Raw genomic sequence first — 17,579 nt, 5'->3', positions numbered from 1 at the left:
GATTGACTCATGCGCCGTTCTACCCGCACGGGAGACCATGCGACTGCGGTTTGGGGTCGGGTTTCCTCTTGGAAAGGGCGGGGAGGAGGGGCAGAGAGGCGCAGCCTTGGAGGGGCCAGATCCCGCCTGTCCCGGGAGCGCTTTGTGCTGGTCTCTGAGCAGAGAGCTGCAGGCCGAGGCCCCGGGCTCAGATTTCTGGCACCCCCGTTCCTGACCAGGCTGTGATGAGATGTTTCCTGCCCCAGACAAAGTGTGAAGTGTAATTCGATTTGGAATGACTTATCGAATTAAACGAGCCCTGTGCGCCTTTAAAATCCAGCTCTTGATCCCACTGCACAATTTGCAAAATTTGGCCGCTTATATTCAGTGTTTGCGTCTTGAGAAGGAACAGGAAGTTCCCCGGTGACATTTACGAGGAGTTTGTAGAGGCCGGGGCGGGTTAATGGGGACACCGGAAAAGGTCCTCTGTTCAAAGCCCTGCTGCCCGGGTCTCTGCTGCCCACTCACCCCGGCAGCCCCGCCCACCCGTGGCCCCGCCCGCCGCCGCAGCTCCGCCCACCCCACCAGTGCTGCCCACCTTCAGCGGCCCCGCCCACCGCCACAGCTCCGCCCACCCCACCAGTGCTGCCCTCCTTCAGCGGCCCCGCCCACTGCCACAGCTCCGCCCACCCCCACCAGTGCTGCCCTCCTTCAGCGGCCCCGCCCACCGCCACAGCTCCGCCCACCCCACCAGTGCTGCCCTCCTTCAGCGGCCCCGCCCACCGCCGCAGCTCCGCCCACCCCAGCGGCCACGCCCACCCCCAGCAGCCAGGCCCAGCCTCTGGCCTTTCCTCCTCTTCCCCTGCGGCTTCTCCGATGAATTGTCCACATCTGATCATTTTAAACTTCTCCTCACCCTTCTCTGGCCACAGAGCCCTGACCTTCGTGTGTGTTGTTGATAAAAGTTCAGTGAAGAGACAACGCAAGTAAGTTCTAAGTTCCCATTAGACTTAAGTTATTTTTTTTTTTCCAATTGAGATTCCACGGACTTAGGGGTTCTTTGATGACCACCCCACCCCCCACATTGCCCAAATGGATTGGTGGGTGTCTGCCGTGATGTATATTGTTTTGCGGGAGGGAGTCCTTTGACAGCTTTTTTTTTTTTTTTAAAGATATTTTATTGATATTTTTACAGAGAGGAAGCGAGAGGGATAGAAAGCTAGAAACATCGATGAGAGAGAAACATCGATCAGCTGCCTCCTGCACACCCCCCACTGGGGATGTGCCCGCAGCCAAGGTACATGCCCTTGACCGGAATCGAACCCGGGACCCTTCAGTCCGCAGGCCGACGCTCTATCCACTGAGCCAAACCGGTTTCGGCAACAGCTTTTAAAAAAGGTTCGTGACACATACACACAACAGTCTTGGACTGTGTCCCAGACGAAGTTTCTGGCAGAAAGGGGACTACCTGTCTGGAAGTTCTGGGTAATAAGTGTTTGAGTCCGTGGGGCTTCGCGTTCCTCCGTGCTACCACTGTTTCCATTCAGACTCACGGCGAGCCTGTAGCGTCTTCTCTCTTCTTACTTTGTTGTAGGCCCTCAAGGAGTATTTGTTGAATGAATCGGTCTTGTGGTCCTGGTCTACTAGGACCCCAGGATCTTTTTCTATCACTATTGTGTATAGCCATTTCTTTTTTTTTTTTTTTTAATATATTTTATTGATTTTTTACAGAGAGGAAGGGAGAGGGATAGAGAGTTAGAAACATTGATGAGAGAGAAGCATCGATCAGCTGCCTCCTGCACACCTCCCAATGGGGATGTGCCCGCAACCAAGGTACATGCCCTTGACCGGAATCAAACCCGGGACCCTTTAGTCTGCAGGCCGACGCTCTATCCACTGAGCCAAACCGGTTTCGGCTATAGCCATTTCTTGAACATCTTTTTTCCAGGGCGGTTCCCTCTCTGGTTTCCAGCACCAGTGCCTTTCATTCTCATTCCTGCACCTGCATATGCAGCCAGCGGTGGTTAGCAACAGCTTCTCCCTCCACCAGCCACTTAAACACCAGAAGTGGGGAGTCATCTTTGAGAGCTGGGGGATGTTAGCTCAACCGGGCAGCCTCCTGGAGGTGGTGTTAGGAAGAGGATGGGGCATGTGCATAATCTGTTCCGCTTGGGTCTGCCCGGGAGCTTTGGCCGGGGCAGCAGGTGTGACGGGCTCTGCCCATAGCAGCACCGGTGTCCTGGGAGAGCTGCAGCCGGCCCTGAGGCGGGGGGGGTGGCGGGGGCCTGGAATCGGGGACCCCGCGCTGAGCCTGGTAGCTGATGAGGAAGAGCTGCAGCCAGGCTGGGTCCCAGCTGCCTTTTCTCAGAGGTTATGGAGAGTAAAATGTGAATGTCCCTTCACAGGCCTGGGACGCACTGGCCCGCAATTCCTTTCCTGCTGGCTGGGCCGCATCTCCTGAGGGGCGGAGGGGCTGGAGCCGGCCCTGCACCAGCGTCCAGTACCTTCTGGTCTTGGCTGTGGGGCCCTGCGCTGCCTTCGGCCTCTCTGGTGCTGCAGGGCCTGCCTGGCTGCCCCTCCCTGGCTTAGAGCCGAGTCCGGCAGAGCCACCTGTGCGTTCTGCGGACGCGGCTGATGTTTGCAAGGATGGACTTTCAGGGGTGGTTCTGTGTCGTCGGGGATCCCCAAAGAATTGAAAGCAGGGACTCCAATGTGCACCCACGCCCGTAGCAGCATTACTCAGAACCGCCCGAAGGTGGGACCCGCTCAGGTGTCCTGACAGCGACCGAGGGTAAGATGTGGCCTGGCCGCGCCGGGGGACAGCACAGCACGCAGCCGGAAAGAGGAAGGGGATGCTGGCGCACCCTCCACCACGAGGAGGCCTGGAAAACCCAGCGAAGTGAAGTCCGTGAGCCATTAAAGGGCAAATACGTGTGATTCTCCCTGCCTGAGGTTCACACCGTGGCCAAATTCAGAGACAGAAAGGAGCATAGAGTTTGGTATTTAATGGGCCCAGAGTTGCTGTCCTGGGTAATGAAACAACCTGGAAATAGGTCCTGGGGATGGTGCCGCGCTGCTGTGAATTTACTTCAGGACCCCGCATCGAACTGGACGATGGTTCAGGGGTCCTCAACTTTTTTTTATTATTATTTTTTTTTATTTATTTATTTTTAAACAAAGAGTGTGATCTCTTTTTTTTTTTTTTAATATATTTTATTGATTTTTTACAGAGAGGAAGGAAGAGTGATAGTCAGAAACTTCGATGAGAGAGAAACATCGATCAGCTGCCTCTTGCACACCTCCTACTGGGGATGTGCCTGCAACCAAGGTACATGCCCTTGACTGGAATCGAACCTGGAACCTTTCAGTCTGCAGGCTGACGCTCTGTCCACTGAGCCAAACCGGTTTTGGCGGTCCTCAACTTTTTAAACAGGGGGCCAGTTCCCTGTCCCTCAGACCGTTGGAGGGCCGGACTATAGTTTTTAAAAAAAAACTATGAACAAATTCCTATGCGCACTGCAGGCCCGGGACGCGTCAGCTGCTAAGCAGGACAGGCAGCGGCACCCGGCGGGCAGGATCGATGTCCTCGGCGGGCCCCATGTGGCCCGCGGGCCGTAGTTTGAGGACCCCTGGTTAAAATAGTCAAAATGGGATCTTGCGTACGTGTAGCCACAGGAAGGAAAAGAGGGAGGCGGAAGGAAGGCGTGAGCCGGTGTGTAAGCTCCCCCAGCCTGGATGGCCACTTGGGCCTGGAGCCGGGAGGGGGTGGCTGACCCGGGGAGCAGGCGTGAGGCGGCCCCGGGGGCCCAGCCCCGAGGCGGACCTGGCCCCCTCTCCTGAGAGGACGGGGAAGCAGGGGTGCGCAGTTTATGCCCTCTCCAGATCCCCTTCCCAAGGGCTTTCCCACGCTGGGTTCATAGCAGCCAGGAGCAGTGAGAAGAGGCAGGAGGTGCTGTGTGACCTCGGATACGTGACTTAACTTCCCTGAGCTCGAGTTGTCCACGGAGAAAAAACGGGGCTGCTGCTTGCTCTGTTTGTTGACGAGGGTGTGGCGATCTTGGACGTGAATGTGAAACCTCTCATTTCTCCGCGAAGAACTTCCCTTTCCTATTAATAACGTTTGATGAAATCTGGGTGTAAACCAAGAACCGTCAGGCGGCAGGGTCTTGGGAAAGAGCGAGGCCCCGGTTCCAGGCAGGGGTCCCTGGGGGAGGTGGGGACACAGGTCTGAAGGGGGCTGCAGGCCAGCTGGGGTGGCCGAGCCCTCGCCCCTTCCCATCACCACCCCCCGGGGGAGACTCTTAGGGCCCCATTCATTCCACGAGTCTTGATCGAGTGTCCCCTCACCCTAGGGCTCCAGAGGCCGCTGCGTGCCCCTCCCCCCGAGCTCACAGTCTGTAGCAGGGACACAGCCAGACACTAATCAAATATCACGGGAGTGAGTGTGCAATTACCGGGTTCCATTCAGAGAAGGCCTCATGGTGGCCCGACCCATTCCAATGGCCTTTCAGAAACGAAATCGCTCTGGGGGCCTCAGTTTCCCGGTTTGCAAAAGGAGTTGCGGATTGGCCTGGAATTCTGGGCTGTGTGCCCGCGTCCCACCTGCAGCGATTTAACTGGATTCGTGAGAATGGAGTGAAGATTTCCGTGCTTCGGTGGGGCGCGCTGCCTTTCCGGTACTCGGAAGTCACGTGTGATGATAGTGGTCAGTGTCTCAAAAAGTTCAAGGTGCTACGGCCGTGTGACCCCGCCCGTCCACTTCTGGGCTTGCTGCCCGCGGGGAGCGGGGTTTCCAGGAGGCAGCGGCGGCGTGACGGACAGACAGCGCTGAGCCATGCCGGCCCGGTCGCTCAGACCTCACCAGGAAGGACGCAGGTTCTGCTGCTGTGCGGCACCTAGATGGCAGATTCACAGGGACCGAAAGGAGGAGGGAGGTGGTCGGGGGCAGGAGGAGGGCGGGGAGGGTGTGTTTAATGGGGACACAGTCTGGTTTGGGAAGATGAAGAAGTTCAGGAGATGTTGGTGGAGCCGGCTACACCACAATGTGAACGTGCCCAAGGCCAATCATGGTTAAGAGGTAAGCTTTACCGTTATGGGTAGTTTACCACAATTTTTTAAAAAACTCCCATGTGGCCACCACATTGGACAGTGAGGCCGAGGGCTTTTCATCGCTGAAGGGAAGGCTGGTCTCTCTGTCCCTTCCAGCTGGGGCGCCTGGGGCCCTGCCCCCTGCACCGCTGGTGTTGGGGAGAAGGCCTCACAGCCGGTCTGGGCGAGTCTGCCTTCTGGGCTCCGCTTATTCCCGTGGGGGCCCCGGGGCCAGACCCCACGGTTTGCCCCGAGGCAGGCAGGGGGAGGAGCACTCGGGTCACTGTGCCTGCTGGCCATCGGGGTGGGCAGAACCGAGGGGCTCACCAGGGGCTCCCCGTGGAGGCAGGAGCGGACCCCCCCCCCCACCCGACCTGTGCAGTGGCTGGCTGAGATCCTATTTCTCCATCAGGGCCTGGGGGCCAGGGGGTGTGCTTGGTCCAGGTTTCTGGCGTGGATGGCGGAGCCCTGCTCCGGGGGACATGCAGGGAAGGGAGGGTTCAGGCCCCCCTCCCCCGCCCCCAGTACTGCAGGGAGGAGGAGGGGGGGAGGGACATGTGGGGGTGGGGTGGAGAATGGCTCCCAGGCCCACAGACAGATGGAAGCAATTTCCAGTCACGTGGGCGGGGCGGAGCAGCCGCCCCATAAGACAGGGCCCCCCCGCTCTGTCTCCAGGCTGCAACCCCAAAGCCGCACGCGGCCAGGGGCAGCTCTGGTCTTTGTTTGCGTAAAGGTGCGGGGCTGGGAGAGCTGGCCCGGTGGCAGGAGGAGGCCCCTGGCGAGGGTTCGGCCTCCCCTCCCCCGGGGCCTGGGGGGCCCTGCCCTGGGCTGGGTGGGCAGCGTGGACCCTGGGGGTCCTGGCCTTTCATGTGCATCGAGTTCATTTCTCATCCCTCAGTCCCCGGAAGTGGGAATTCTGGTGAAGCAGGGACGTGTGAGCCTCACTCCTAGATAAACCGCCCACGGCCAGGTTTCTGGAACCGGTCCACCCGCGGCCCTTGTCACCCTCCTGCCTCTGCGGCCCCGTGCAGCCCGGGTGCGGGGGAGGGCCCGGCCCTGACCTCAGCTCCCCAGGGCCCCGTCACAGCGTGTGGGGCCGTTGGCATCCGCTGCGAGGGGAGGGGGTCGCTGAGGATGCACAGCGTGGGGGGAGGGTGGGTTATCGCATCAGGAAGTGGAAACGCAGTTTACGGAAAACTGGGCACCGGCCTGGCACCCATCCTGGGCTCCTGGGGCTGGCGAGGAGTGGGTGGCCGGAGGGCATGGCTGCGGGCTGCTGGCCCACCCTGGCAGAGGCCACAAGGGCAGCGGGGGGCTGGCTGAGGGAAGTGGGGGGGTGGCGCCCCGAGACACAGACCCTGGTGGGGAACCCGAACTGGACACGTACCTCACATCCCCAGTGGGCACCCAGCCCCAGCCTCTGACCCGGGCATGTGGGTGGGGCAGAGGGGAGGGGCTGTGGGAAGGAAGAGGATCTGACTGGCAGACCGCAGAGCGGGAGTTATTTTGAGAAGCTCAGCCCCACCTGCCTGCCTGGCCGCTGCCCCAGAAGCAGAACCTCCTCCTCCTCCTCCTCCTCCTCCTGGCCGCGGGCGGGGGCACTCGGTGCTGGGCTCAGAGAGAGGGTGGCCACTGGGGTCCAGTCCAGGGGCGGCAGGGGCTGTGGGGGGAGCTGCCTGCCCCAGAATGGCTGGACGTGGCAGGAGGAGGGGGAGCGTGGCTCTACCTCCAAAGGGCACTCCTGCCGGCCCCAGGCTGTCGGGGCACCGGGAGTGGCAGGCAGACCAGTGGTCCCTCCCTCCATTTCCACGAGGCTGCCCGCTCCTGGCCCAGCGGCTGGACCTGAGGGCCCGAGGCCTCGTCCGGGCAGGGGGAGGGGATGGAGCCCCCCCTGGGCTCTCGCTGCCCTCTCGGGCAGGGGTCCTCAAACTTTTTAAACAGGGGGCCAGTTCCCTGTCCCTCAGACCGTTGGAGGGCCGGACTATAGTTAAAAAAAAAACTATGAACAAATTCCTATGCGCACTGCGGGCCCGGGACGCGTCGGCTGCTGAGCAGGACAGGCAGTGGCACCCGGCGGGCCGGATACATGTCCTGGGCGGGCCGCATGTGGCCCGCGGGCCATAGTTTGAGGACCCCTGCTCTCGGGTCTCCGGGGTGAGCTCAGGTGATGAGCAGGTAGGCGGGGCGGCGGGCAGAGAGGAGATGGACGTGGAGACAGGTCTGAGGGTCCGGGTGGCGCCCTGCGGGCCAGGCCACCTGCGTGGCTGCCAACAGTGGGTGCCTCTCCTGTGGCACCGTGACGAGGGCTTCAGGGCCAGGTTTTCCTTGGGGGTCTCGGGGGCAGCTGAGCCTCAGTTTCTCCATCTGAGAAATGGAGCCGATGGTTGGAGCTGCCCGAGGATGTAGGGGCTTGGGGGCACCTGCGGGTGACCGGTCACCCCTAACGCCTCTGCCCTTCTTTCCGCAGCCACCGAGGCAGCTCCCGGCTGCGCTGGCGACATGGCTGACACCCCCAGAGACGCCGCGCTCAAGCCGGCACCCGCGCCGCGGAATGAGAAGGCCCCCGTGGACTTCGGCTACGTGGGCATCGACTCCATCCTGGAGCAGATGCGCAGGAAGGCCATGAAGCAGGGCTTCGAGTTCAACATCATGGTGGTCGGTGAGTCCCACCCCGGGCGGCCGGCTCGGCTCCGTGGGCCAGCACTCACGCCAGCCCCGGCCCGGCCCTCTCTCTGGAACGTGGGGCCACTGCCCTGGCCTGCGGGACGGGGTGCAGGGGGCCCTGTAACGTGCACCCGTGTGCCAGTCTGAGGGTTCCAGCTCCTCGGAGCGGCCACGGCCCCCCATTTGGAGCCCCGGGAGAGCTGGCTGGCTCTGACCAGCGGCCTCCCCTGTTCAGCTTCTGCCGCCGTGTCCCCTGACTCCCACTCGAGCCCTGGCCTTCGGTCCCACAGGGCTGACCCCACACCCAGCAGGCCCAGGCCTTGGGCACCAGGAGGAAGTGACCCGGTGACCTTTCGCCGGGGCTGGCGGTCATGGCTGCATGCTGAGCCCGCCAGCCCTTTACCCTAGATCAGTTGTCGGCAAACTCATTCGTCAACAGAGCCAAATGTCAACAGTACAACGATTGAAATTTCTTTGGAGAGCCAAATTTTTTAAACTTAAACTTCTTCTAACGCCACTTCTTCAAAATAGACTCGCCCAGGCCGTGGTATTTTGTGGAAGAGCCACACCCAAGGGGTCAAAGAGCCACATGTGGCTCACGAGCCGCAGTTTGCTGACCACGGCCCTAGATGACCCGGAGCCCGGCAGCGTGGGCGGCTGGCCGTGGCCGGTTCACAGACCTCCCTCCTCCGGGAGGCGGCCCTCTGGGTCCTGGGCTGGGGGCTCGGGGAGCTTTTCCCCTGAGCCTCACGTGCTCTGCGTCTCCGCCCTTCTCGGGAGGGAGCGCGGGACCCGCAGGGGTGGGTGGTCAGAGGCGGGGGTCCAACCACGCGCTGGGGGCGCTTGACTGCCGCCTGGCTCTCCCTGACCAGAGCCCCCACGGAGGGGTGCTGGGGTGATGCCTAGACATTGCGGAGTCGCGGGGTGCCTGCGAACCCCCTGACCGGATGCCGGCCGGCGGCCCATTCTCCCCGCAGGGCAGAGCGGCTTGGGGAAGTCCACCTTGATCAACACCCTCTTCAAATCCAAAATCAGCCGGAAGTCAGTGCAGCCGCCCAGCTCAGAGGAGCGCATCCCCAAGACCATCGAGATCAAGTCCATCACGCACGGTTAGCGGCGGGGCCGGTCACGTCTCCCTCCCCCCTGAAGCCAGGCCCCGGCCCCTGCACTGGCACCTGCGCAGTTCCTCCGTCTCGTTAACTCTGGGTCGGGGTGAGGGCGGGCTCTCGGGACCCCGTGGTCCCAGTCAGGCCCGACTCAGAGGTACGGTTTCCACCAGAGACCGTGGGCGGGGCCTCCAGGTGGATGAATGCCCAGGGCCTGCTGGACATCTGCAGGCTCTCGTGTCGCCGGTATAGCCTGGGGTGTCATCACGGGTCACCCTGGGGTGCCCCACGTAGGCCTCGTTTTGGGGGGGGGGCTGGCCAGCCCAGCAGCCGCTGAGCTCGGTGCTGTATCCTCACAGACATCGAGGAGAAGGGCGTCCGCATGAAGCTGACGGTCATCGACACGCCGGGCTTCGGGGACCACATCAACAATGAGAACTGGTGAGGGGGGCGGGCAGGGCCTGCGGGGGTGGGGCTCCTCCAGGCTGCTGCTAAACCCCGGGGGGGGGGGGGGTCCCAGGTTCTGCCCTTCCCCCACCCGCCCTGAGGTCAAGTCTAAGGTGAGGCTGTGGTCCCTGCTCAGAAAGTCACGTGTACCGGGGACCAGGCTGGGCCCTGGGAGTGGGTGACCTGCCGTGGGAGCTGCCCCGAGCTGGGGCGAGAGGAGCCTGAGGCTGACACCCCTTTGCCCCCCCGCAGCTGGCAGCCCATCATGAAGTTCATCAACGACCAGTACGAGAAGTACCTGCAGGAGGAGGTGAACATCAACCGCAAGAAGCGCATCCCTGACACACGCGTGCACTGCTGCCTGTACTTCATCCCGGCCACCGGCCACTCGTACGTGTGGGGCTGGGGCTGGGCCTGGGGCTGGGCCTGGGGCTGGGGCTGGGCCTGGGGCTGGGGCTGGGCCTGGGGCTGGGGCTGGGGCTGGGCCTGGGGCTGGGGCTGGGGCTGGGCCTGGGCCTGAGGCTGGGGCTGGGGCTGGGCCTGGGGCTGGGCCTGAGGCTGGGGCTGGGCCTGGGGCTGGGCCTGGGGCTGGGACGCTCCCCGAGCTCCATCCAGGCCGGAGGCGGGTGGCCCTCCCTCACTCCTGTCCCAGGTCCATTGACCACACTCCCATCCACCTTGTTCCCTTGCAGCCTCAGGCCCCTGGACATCGAGTTCATGAAGCGCCTGAGCAAAGTGGTCAACATCGTGCCGGTCATCGCCAAGGCCGACACGCTGACCCTGGAGGAGAGAGTCTACTTCAAACAGCGGGTAGGGCTCCACTCCCCGTCCTCCCCCCACCCCCCCGTCCTCCCCCTCGGGCAGCCACAGGTCTCCTGGCAGGCAGGCCTACAGCTGCTCCTCCTCCACTCCGAGGTCATGGCAAAGGCAGATACTGTGGGGCAGGGCCAGCTTGCCCCATGGATTGTGCCCACACCTCTCCCCCCTGAACCCCCAGATCACCGCCGACCTGCTGTCCAATGGCATCGACGTGTACCCCCAGAAGGAGTTTGACGAGGATGCGGAGGACCGGCTGGTGAACGAGAAGTTCCGAGTGAGTGACGGCCCTGGACGCTGCGCCTGCGGGGGGGGGGGGGGGTGGTGTGGGCGGGCCCCTGCCCATCCAGGTCTAAGGAAAACGGGGGGGGGGGGAGGGGGGGATGGCCTTGAGCCCTGAGAACGCCCTCTCTGGGCTGGTGGCCCCGGCTCAGGGCGGCTCTTTCGGGGCCCACGTGTGACCGTGCCCTGCCGCTCCCCCAGGAGATGATCCCGTTCGCCGTGGTGGGCAGTGACCACGAGTACCAAGTGAACGGGAAGAGGATCCTCGGCAGGAAAACCAAATGGGGCACCATCGAAGGTAACTGCCACTGGGGCCCCTGGACAAGCAGCAAAACAGAGCGGCCAACCGGGCCGGAGCTGGGCTCTCGGAACCTCAGCCCTTGCGTTGCCCCCAGGCCGGCCACCAGAGGGGCTCCCTGGGGAGACAAGGGGGGCAAGCAGCCGTGAGCTGCTAGAGCCGGGCCTCCCGGGACCTCCCCCGGACGGGAAGCACCAGCGAGGAAAGGCTGGGCATTGAGGGGTCCCTGCACAGGGGTCGTCACTCAGCCCTGCGGCGCCCGCCCTGTGGCCGTGTCTGCCCCTCGCAGAGGCCGACACCCTGCCCGTCTCTGGGATGCACGTGGCCTCCCGCCCTGGCAGCTGCCGGAGAGAGGCTGGCAGAAGGGTGCAGAGGCGCGTGGCCTTTCTGGGGTGCCCACGGAGGTGCTGGCGGTGGGGTGCAGGCTGGGTGTTTTCCACGTCTGCCCTGCGGCCTGGATCGCCTTCAGCTCCTCCCTTGTCCAGGGGTCTTGACCCTGGAGGTGACCCGAGGGCCGCTCACCTCCCTGTCCCTCTCAGGCAGCCTCTGCCCTGCCCTGGCCCCTCCTCTTTCACCTCCTCTCTTCCTGAGATCTTGCTGTTTAGGGACCTTTTTATGGAGGCATGTTTGTTGGGGGGGTGGGGGGACCTTTGAGATAAGACCAGGGCAGTGGGGACATGGGAGGGGCCGGGAGGCAGCGCGGTGATTGACAGCCTCTGCTGCCCCCTGGTGGTCAGCTCGGCCCCGCAGGCAGCTGGAGGGGAGGCTTGCAGAGCAAGGCTGGTTTCCTGTCGCTGTGCCCCTGTGGTGCCAGCTCACACGGAGGGTCCTCGGGAAGCAGCTCCGGGACTGGGGGGTGTTGGGGTGGCGGTGCCTGCGACCCAGCAGCTTCCGGAGCCCCCTGGGAACACCCGCGCTGTGCTCGCCCTGGGCCAGCGGGTGAAGTGCTGTGCCTCATTCTTGTGCGCCCCCCTACTGAGCCTGTTCCCCGCCCCCCCCCCCACCCCGCCATCGGGGCATTTACCCGTCCTCCCTTGAAAAGCGCCCAGAGTGTTTTCAGGAGGAAGGCGGGCGTGAGGCACCCAGACAGCTCACTTCATCCTCTCACGTCCCTGAGAGGTGGGCGGTGTTTTGCTCCCCGTTTTCCGGAGGAGGAAACGGAGGGTCAGAGAGTCTCCGTCTTGCTGTTTCTTAGCCTGGTTCCTATGCCATCTTCTTGCTCTTCCAGAACCTTCTGGGGAGCAGGAGCCTGGCCAGTCCTGTCACCCCGGTATCCGCAGCGCCAGGTGCCTGTGAGGTGCCAGGGCTCACCTGTGGAGCAGTGACTCCCTCTCTCCCCTGCCCACCCGCCCGGGGTTCCTCTGGGCACCCGAGCTGCTGGGGGAGGGACGGGGCAGGGCTGGGGGAGGGGCTTCGAGCAGCGTTAAAGCCCCTCCGTCTTCCCTCCTCAGTTGAGAACATCATGCACTGTGAGTTTGCTTACCTGCGGGACCTCCTCATCAGGTGAGACCTGGGGTGGGGGAACCCAAATCGGGGTGTGGGCGGTGGGCGAGGGGGCTCATCACCCGCTGGGGCAGCCGAGCATTGGGGTTGGGGGTGGGGAGGGCGGCGACGGGAGTCCAGGCCGGGGCGTGAGGGGGGGGGGCGGCCAGGCTCAGCACCTGCCCCTGCCCCTGCCACCTGGCCTCTCCCTGCGCCAGGACGCACATGCAGAACATCAAGGACATCACCAGCAGCATCCACTTCGAGGCCTACCGCGTGAAGCGCCTGCACGAGAGCAACATGGCCAACGGCGTGGAGGACCAGGAGCCGGGGGCCCAGGAGATGTAGACGCCGCCGACCCAGCCCCCCAGCCCCTCCCCGACCCCCCGTCTCCAGCCCCAGCCCACCCCTCGCCCCGTTCATTTTATATCCCTCCCTCCATTCGGCATCACTCTCCGCCTCTCCCCACAACGCCAGGACAGACAGCCGGTGCCCCGAGTATGCTTGTTCCTGGCCCACCCGTGGGGGCCGCGAGTGGAGGCCGGCGCCCTGGCTGTCCCTGAGGTCCAGGGAGGCTGGACCCCAGGCCTCCTGCTCTTGCTCTTGGTCCCCCCCCACCCCCATGCCCCCCACTGTCTCAGCCCCTGGAGCATGCCGGGGGTGGGCCCAGGAGGGATGGAGCCCGCTGGGGGACCTGGAGCCCCTTCCTGCCTCCCCCCTCTTACATGGCGTGGGCCATAACTCAGACCACATAACTCAGAGAGCCCCCCTAACCCCTGTGCCCCTACGGGGAGACTAGTTAATTCCATGAGATGCAAGTTGCCAATTGCTTAGACGTGGCGAGCCTGTTGGCTGCCGCCCGCCCGCCCACCTGCGAGCCCGTTCTGGAGCAGGAAGTGCCTTTACTCCGCGCCCACTCGAGCCCGCGCGCCCGCCGTCCCCTCGGACGGGAACGGAGACCGGTTGGAGAGGGAGGTGTGTCCTCGTCGCCCTGTGGTGCCCCTGTCGTCCCCCTCTGGCTGGGGTTTGATTGAGGATTCAAAGGAAGAAAAGATGCACACACACCCCTCCCCCCAATTTTAGGAAGGTCAAGCAAGTGAGTCTGGTGGGGAGTTGAGTGAGGAAGTGCTGGCCGGTGCCCGAGGAAGGGGCCTCTGGGCCGTGGCTGGCTGTTCAGTGGCCCGAGTGGCCTTGGTCCCCCCCCCCGCCCCCCCCCCCCCCCGGCCTGTGTGACTGAGCAAGTGTGCTTAGGCCTGTCTGTCTGTCTGTCTGGACAGCTATGTGGCCCAGATGCTCTGGTTACGTGAAGGCCTAGGCCACCCCAGATGCCGGCTCAGCCCTCCTGGCCAAGCCCTTGCTGGCTGGGAGGTGGGAGACCTTGACTTTCTGTTGCCCTGAGTGTGCCTGGGGCCGGGACTCCAGGGCCCATTGTAAAGACCCCCCCCCCCCAAGGGGAAAGGCCAGGATTTCCCATCATCACGGCCCAGTGACCCCCAGGCTCCCCCAACCTCTCTCCACAAGGGGACCAGCAGGGACTGCCCATACATGCGCAGCGGGCTGCTTCCTGCCTCTGGATGGGTGCGGGGCCGCCTGCAGACCCCAGGGGTGCAGCGGGGGAAGTGGGGTGCAGACAGACCCCGGCTGCCCGCGTGCCCTGGTGTGTGCGCCTGCGCGCGTTTGCTCCCCACCCACCAGAGGAAGGACCCCCTCGGTGAAACAGTTTACTTGCCGACTTGCCATGTTTTTGCCAAAACCACGATGTTGAAGGACGTGTCCGTTTCCAGTGTCAGAGCTGGACGTGGGGCGCCTCCCCGGGCGCGCCCCGCCGGCCTCCAGCCGCTGGGGGCGCCGCAGCCCCGCCCGGACGCCTCCGCTTCCCTCCTCCGGCCCAGAGTCCAGCCCTTCCTTCACTGGGATGTGCTCCACAGTGGCCTTTGCTAGGTGCCTCCTGAGAATCCGTGTCTTTTTGTATAAATAAAGTGTTGGAAATGTATTTCCTGAAATAAATGTTCCAAATGCAAACCTGGGAGGCTCCGGGGTGCGGTCCTTCCCCGACCGGCGGGGCGCGGGCTCAGGGTGCGGTGCGGGGAGCAGTGCGCGTGCGCGGTGCCGGGAGCTCTTGGCTCCTTCGGGGACTTAGAAGCGCTCGTTTGTGGGGGTGACGGAAGAGCGAGCAGCAGCCCGGCCAGCCGGCGGGGTGGACCCATTGGTTCAGGGTCCACCTAGGAACCCGAGGTCAGGGCACATGCCCAGGTTGCAGGCTCCATGCCCAGTGTGGGGCAGCTGATCAGTGATTCTCTCACTATTGACGTGTCTCTCTCCCTCTCCCTCTCCCTCTCTGAAATCACTAAAAATACATTAAAAAAAAAAAAAAAAGAGCGCCCAGCAACCCTATTTAAGGTTAAGGAGCCTTTGAAAGGCCTCACAGGGAGGAGCGGGAGGTGTTTGCTCGTGCGTCCTCAGAAAGAAGTTGTTCTTCCAACGTGAAGCCCGGGAACTGGCCGGCGTTCGGCAATGACTTTGTGCCAATGTCGTGTTCCGGGAGAACTGGGCTCCCGGGAGATGGCATCCAGGGGCTGCCCCACTGCCTTTCTCTGCACCTGCGCTGGGCAGACTGGTCCCTGGGCCTGGGGCTCCCGGCTGGGCCGCAGGGTCCAAACAGCCAGAGGAAATAGAGCCACGGGCTCTGCCCCATTCCTGCCCCTGGTCCCTCGGCTGGCCCAAGCCCGACTCCCCTGCCCGCTGCCAGGCCTTGTTTGCTGGCAGTCAGGCTGGCTTCAGGGGACACCAGGCCTCTGGCCCCCGGGCAGCCCTCCTGGGGTTGGGAGCCTTGTCCAGCTGCCCAACAGCGACTTCTCTAGGGCCTCAGAGAAGTTGCTGGGGAACCGAGCCCCTCGGGAAAGGCGTCTTCCCTCCTGGCTGGAGAAGGTGCTGTGATGAATGCGAATCAAGAGTATAAGTAAGTAGCCAAAACCAGTTTGGCTCAGTGGATAGAGTGTCAGCCTGCAGACTGAAGGGTCCCAGGTTCGATTCCCGTCAAGGGCATGTACCTTGGTTGCGGGCACATCCCCAGTAGGAGGTGTGCAGGAGGCAGCTGGTCGATGTTTCTCTTTCATCGATGTTTCTAACTCTCTATCCCTCTCCCTTCCTCTCTGTAAAAAATCAATAAAATATATTTTAAAAAAAAAGAGTGTAAGTAAGTAAGGCTGCCCACACGCGGGCCGGGAACCATCTTGACTCAAAAACTAAATTACTGGAGAGTTGTCATGCGAGGGAGCCGCTGCACGTTGCCTCTCCCCATCCCCCCCCCCCCCCCCCGAGCCTCTCCATCTCCCCATGAGTAACTTCATCAGAGTCTGTCCCAGGAAGGGCTGTGTTGGGTGTCAGAGTGGGGTGTGCACACGTGAGACTCCGATACACGTGCATGACCCCAAGGCACACAGTATGGGGGATGCACGGGGCCCTCACAGCCCGGCCCTGAGTTTGGGGACGGGCCCTGGGGGATGAGGGCAGAGGATGCCAACATTGCAACTGTCCCCAGACAAGCCATGCGATGTGCCCTCTGCTGCCACGCTGGCAGGGATCACAGCCAGGGTTGTGCCGCCCAACGTTGCGAAAGCCGGTAATGAAAAGCAGAGCGGCCTTCCGCGTCGGCGTGGCTGGAGACCAGCGCCCGGAGCATGCGCAAACCTCGGCACTTACGCTCACGGAGGAGGCGCGAGGAGGGCAGGGCACCTCGGCTCCAGGCCCCTGAGTCTTCTCACCTGGCCTTGATTTTCCTAAAGGCCGATGCTCTCTAGGGAGTGCATGCCCTCCCTGCTCGCGGCCCCCCCTCCCCCGTTGACCAGGTTCATTTGCCAAGATCATCAAAGGGCAGTGAATCCAGTTTCATTTGCTCATAGTGAGTCAGTTCATCAAAGGGCAGTGAATCCGGGCCTTCCACTTATCAGCTGGGTGACTTACGTAGTTCCCTGCCTCAGTTTCTCCACATGTAAAGTGATGGTAAACTACCTAACGCACGGGGCTGTTGTGAGTAAATGACTGGGCTCCCGTGAAGCACTTACAGTCACATCTGGTGAGTAATGACAGTTCCACCATCATCACCATCATCCCCATCACCACCATCATCACCATCACCATCATCATCACCATCCCCACCACCACCATCATCCCCATCACCACCACCACTATCATCATCACCATCACTACCACCATCATCACCATCATCCCCATCACCACCATCATCACCATCACCATCATCATCACCATCCCCACCACCACCATCATCCCCATCACCACCACCACTATCATCATCACCATCACTACCACCATCATCATCATCATCCCCATCACCATCATCCCCATCACCACCATCATCACCATCACCATCATCATCACCATCCCCACCACCACCATCATCCCCATCACCACCACCACTATCATCATCACCATCACTACCACCATCATCATCATCATCCCCATCACCATCATCCCCATCACCACCATCATCACCATCACCATCATCATCACCATCCCCACCACCACCATCATCCCCATCACCACCACCACTATCATCATCACCATCACTACCACCATCATCATCATCATCCCCATCACCATCATCCCCATCACCACCATCATCACCATCACCATCATCATCACCATCCCCACCACCACCATCATCATCACCATCCCCACCACCATCACCACCGTCATTACCACTATCATTACCACCATCATCATCACCATCACCATCACCACCATCATCATCCCCATCACCATCATCATCCCCACCACCACCACCATCACTGTCATTACCACTATCATTACCACCATCATCATCACCATCACCACCACCACCACCACCACCATCCCCCATCCCCATCATCATCACCATCCCCATCACCATCATCATCCCCATCACCACTGTCATCCCCACCACCACCACCATCATCATCCCCATCACCACTACCATCATCACCACCAGCATCATCACCATCCCCCATCCCCATCATCATCACCATCCCCACCACCACCACCATCATCATCCCCATCACCACCACCATCATCACCACCAGCATCATCACCAACATCCTAAAGCTAAAAGGAAGAAAAAGATTCTGCTTTAGCCTCATCCTGCTCCTCTGCCCTGGAACCAAAAGGAACAAAAACTAACCAGAAGGTTGAGGGCAGAGCTGACATCGAAGCAGCTGAGCGCTGTGCGGCCCCTTCTGCCGCATTCTGCTGTCCAGGCCCGTTCACACGTGCTGCCTGCCTTCCCCACTAGATCCTTTAATGCCTTTATTAGACTTACAGTCCTTGTCTCATAATTCCGATGTCTCAGCCATCTGTGGGTCTGCTTCTAGTGATGATTTTTCTCTTGACTATGGGTCCCATTTTCCTGCTTTGCATGTCTT

General features: G+C 61.9%; 1 protein-coding gene across 5 annotated transcripts in view; it reads left to right on the top strand.

Moving 5' to 3' along the window:
* SEPTIN9 (septin 9) overlaps nucleotides 1–14,184 on the top strand; it is a 79,359-nt gene extending 65,175 nt beyond the window's left edge. For all 5 annotated transcript variants that reach the window (XM_080677727.1, XM_080677730.1, XM_080677729.1 and 2 more), the window contains 9 exons: nucleotides 7,535–7,726; nucleotides 8,709–8,840; nucleotides 9,197–9,278; nucleotides 9,537–9,674; nucleotides 9,977–10,094; nucleotides 10,282–10,377; nucleotides 10,584–10,680; nucleotides 12,132–12,183; nucleotides 12,381–14,184. In XM_080677727.1, coding sequence (XP_080533853.1) covers nucleotides 7,535–7,726; nucleotides 8,709–8,840; nucleotides 9,197–9,278; nucleotides 9,537–9,674; nucleotides 9,977–10,094; nucleotides 10,282–10,377; nucleotides 10,584–10,680; nucleotides 12,132–12,183; nucleotides 12,381–12,510 — 1,037 coding nt within the window. In that variant the 3' untranslated portion in view covers nucleotides 12,511–14,184. The remainder of the gene's footprint in view (nucleotides 1–7,534; nucleotides 7,727–8,708; nucleotides 8,841–9,196; nucleotides 9,279–9,536; nucleotides 9,675–9,976; nucleotides 10,095–10,281; nucleotides 10,378–10,583; nucleotides 10,681–12,131; nucleotides 12,184–12,380) is intronic.
* The last annotated feature ends 3,395 nt before the right edge of the window (nucleotides 14,185–17,579 follow it).

The sequence above is a fragment of the Plecotus auritus genome, assembly GCF_963455305.1.
Source record: "Plecotus auritus genome assembly, chromosome: 7".
Classification (NCBI taxonomy): domain Eukaryota; kingdom Metazoa; phylum Chordata; class Mammalia; order Chiroptera; family Vespertilionidae; genus Plecotus; species Plecotus auritus.
This window is presented reverse-complemented; position numbering and strand designations above follow the sequence as displayed.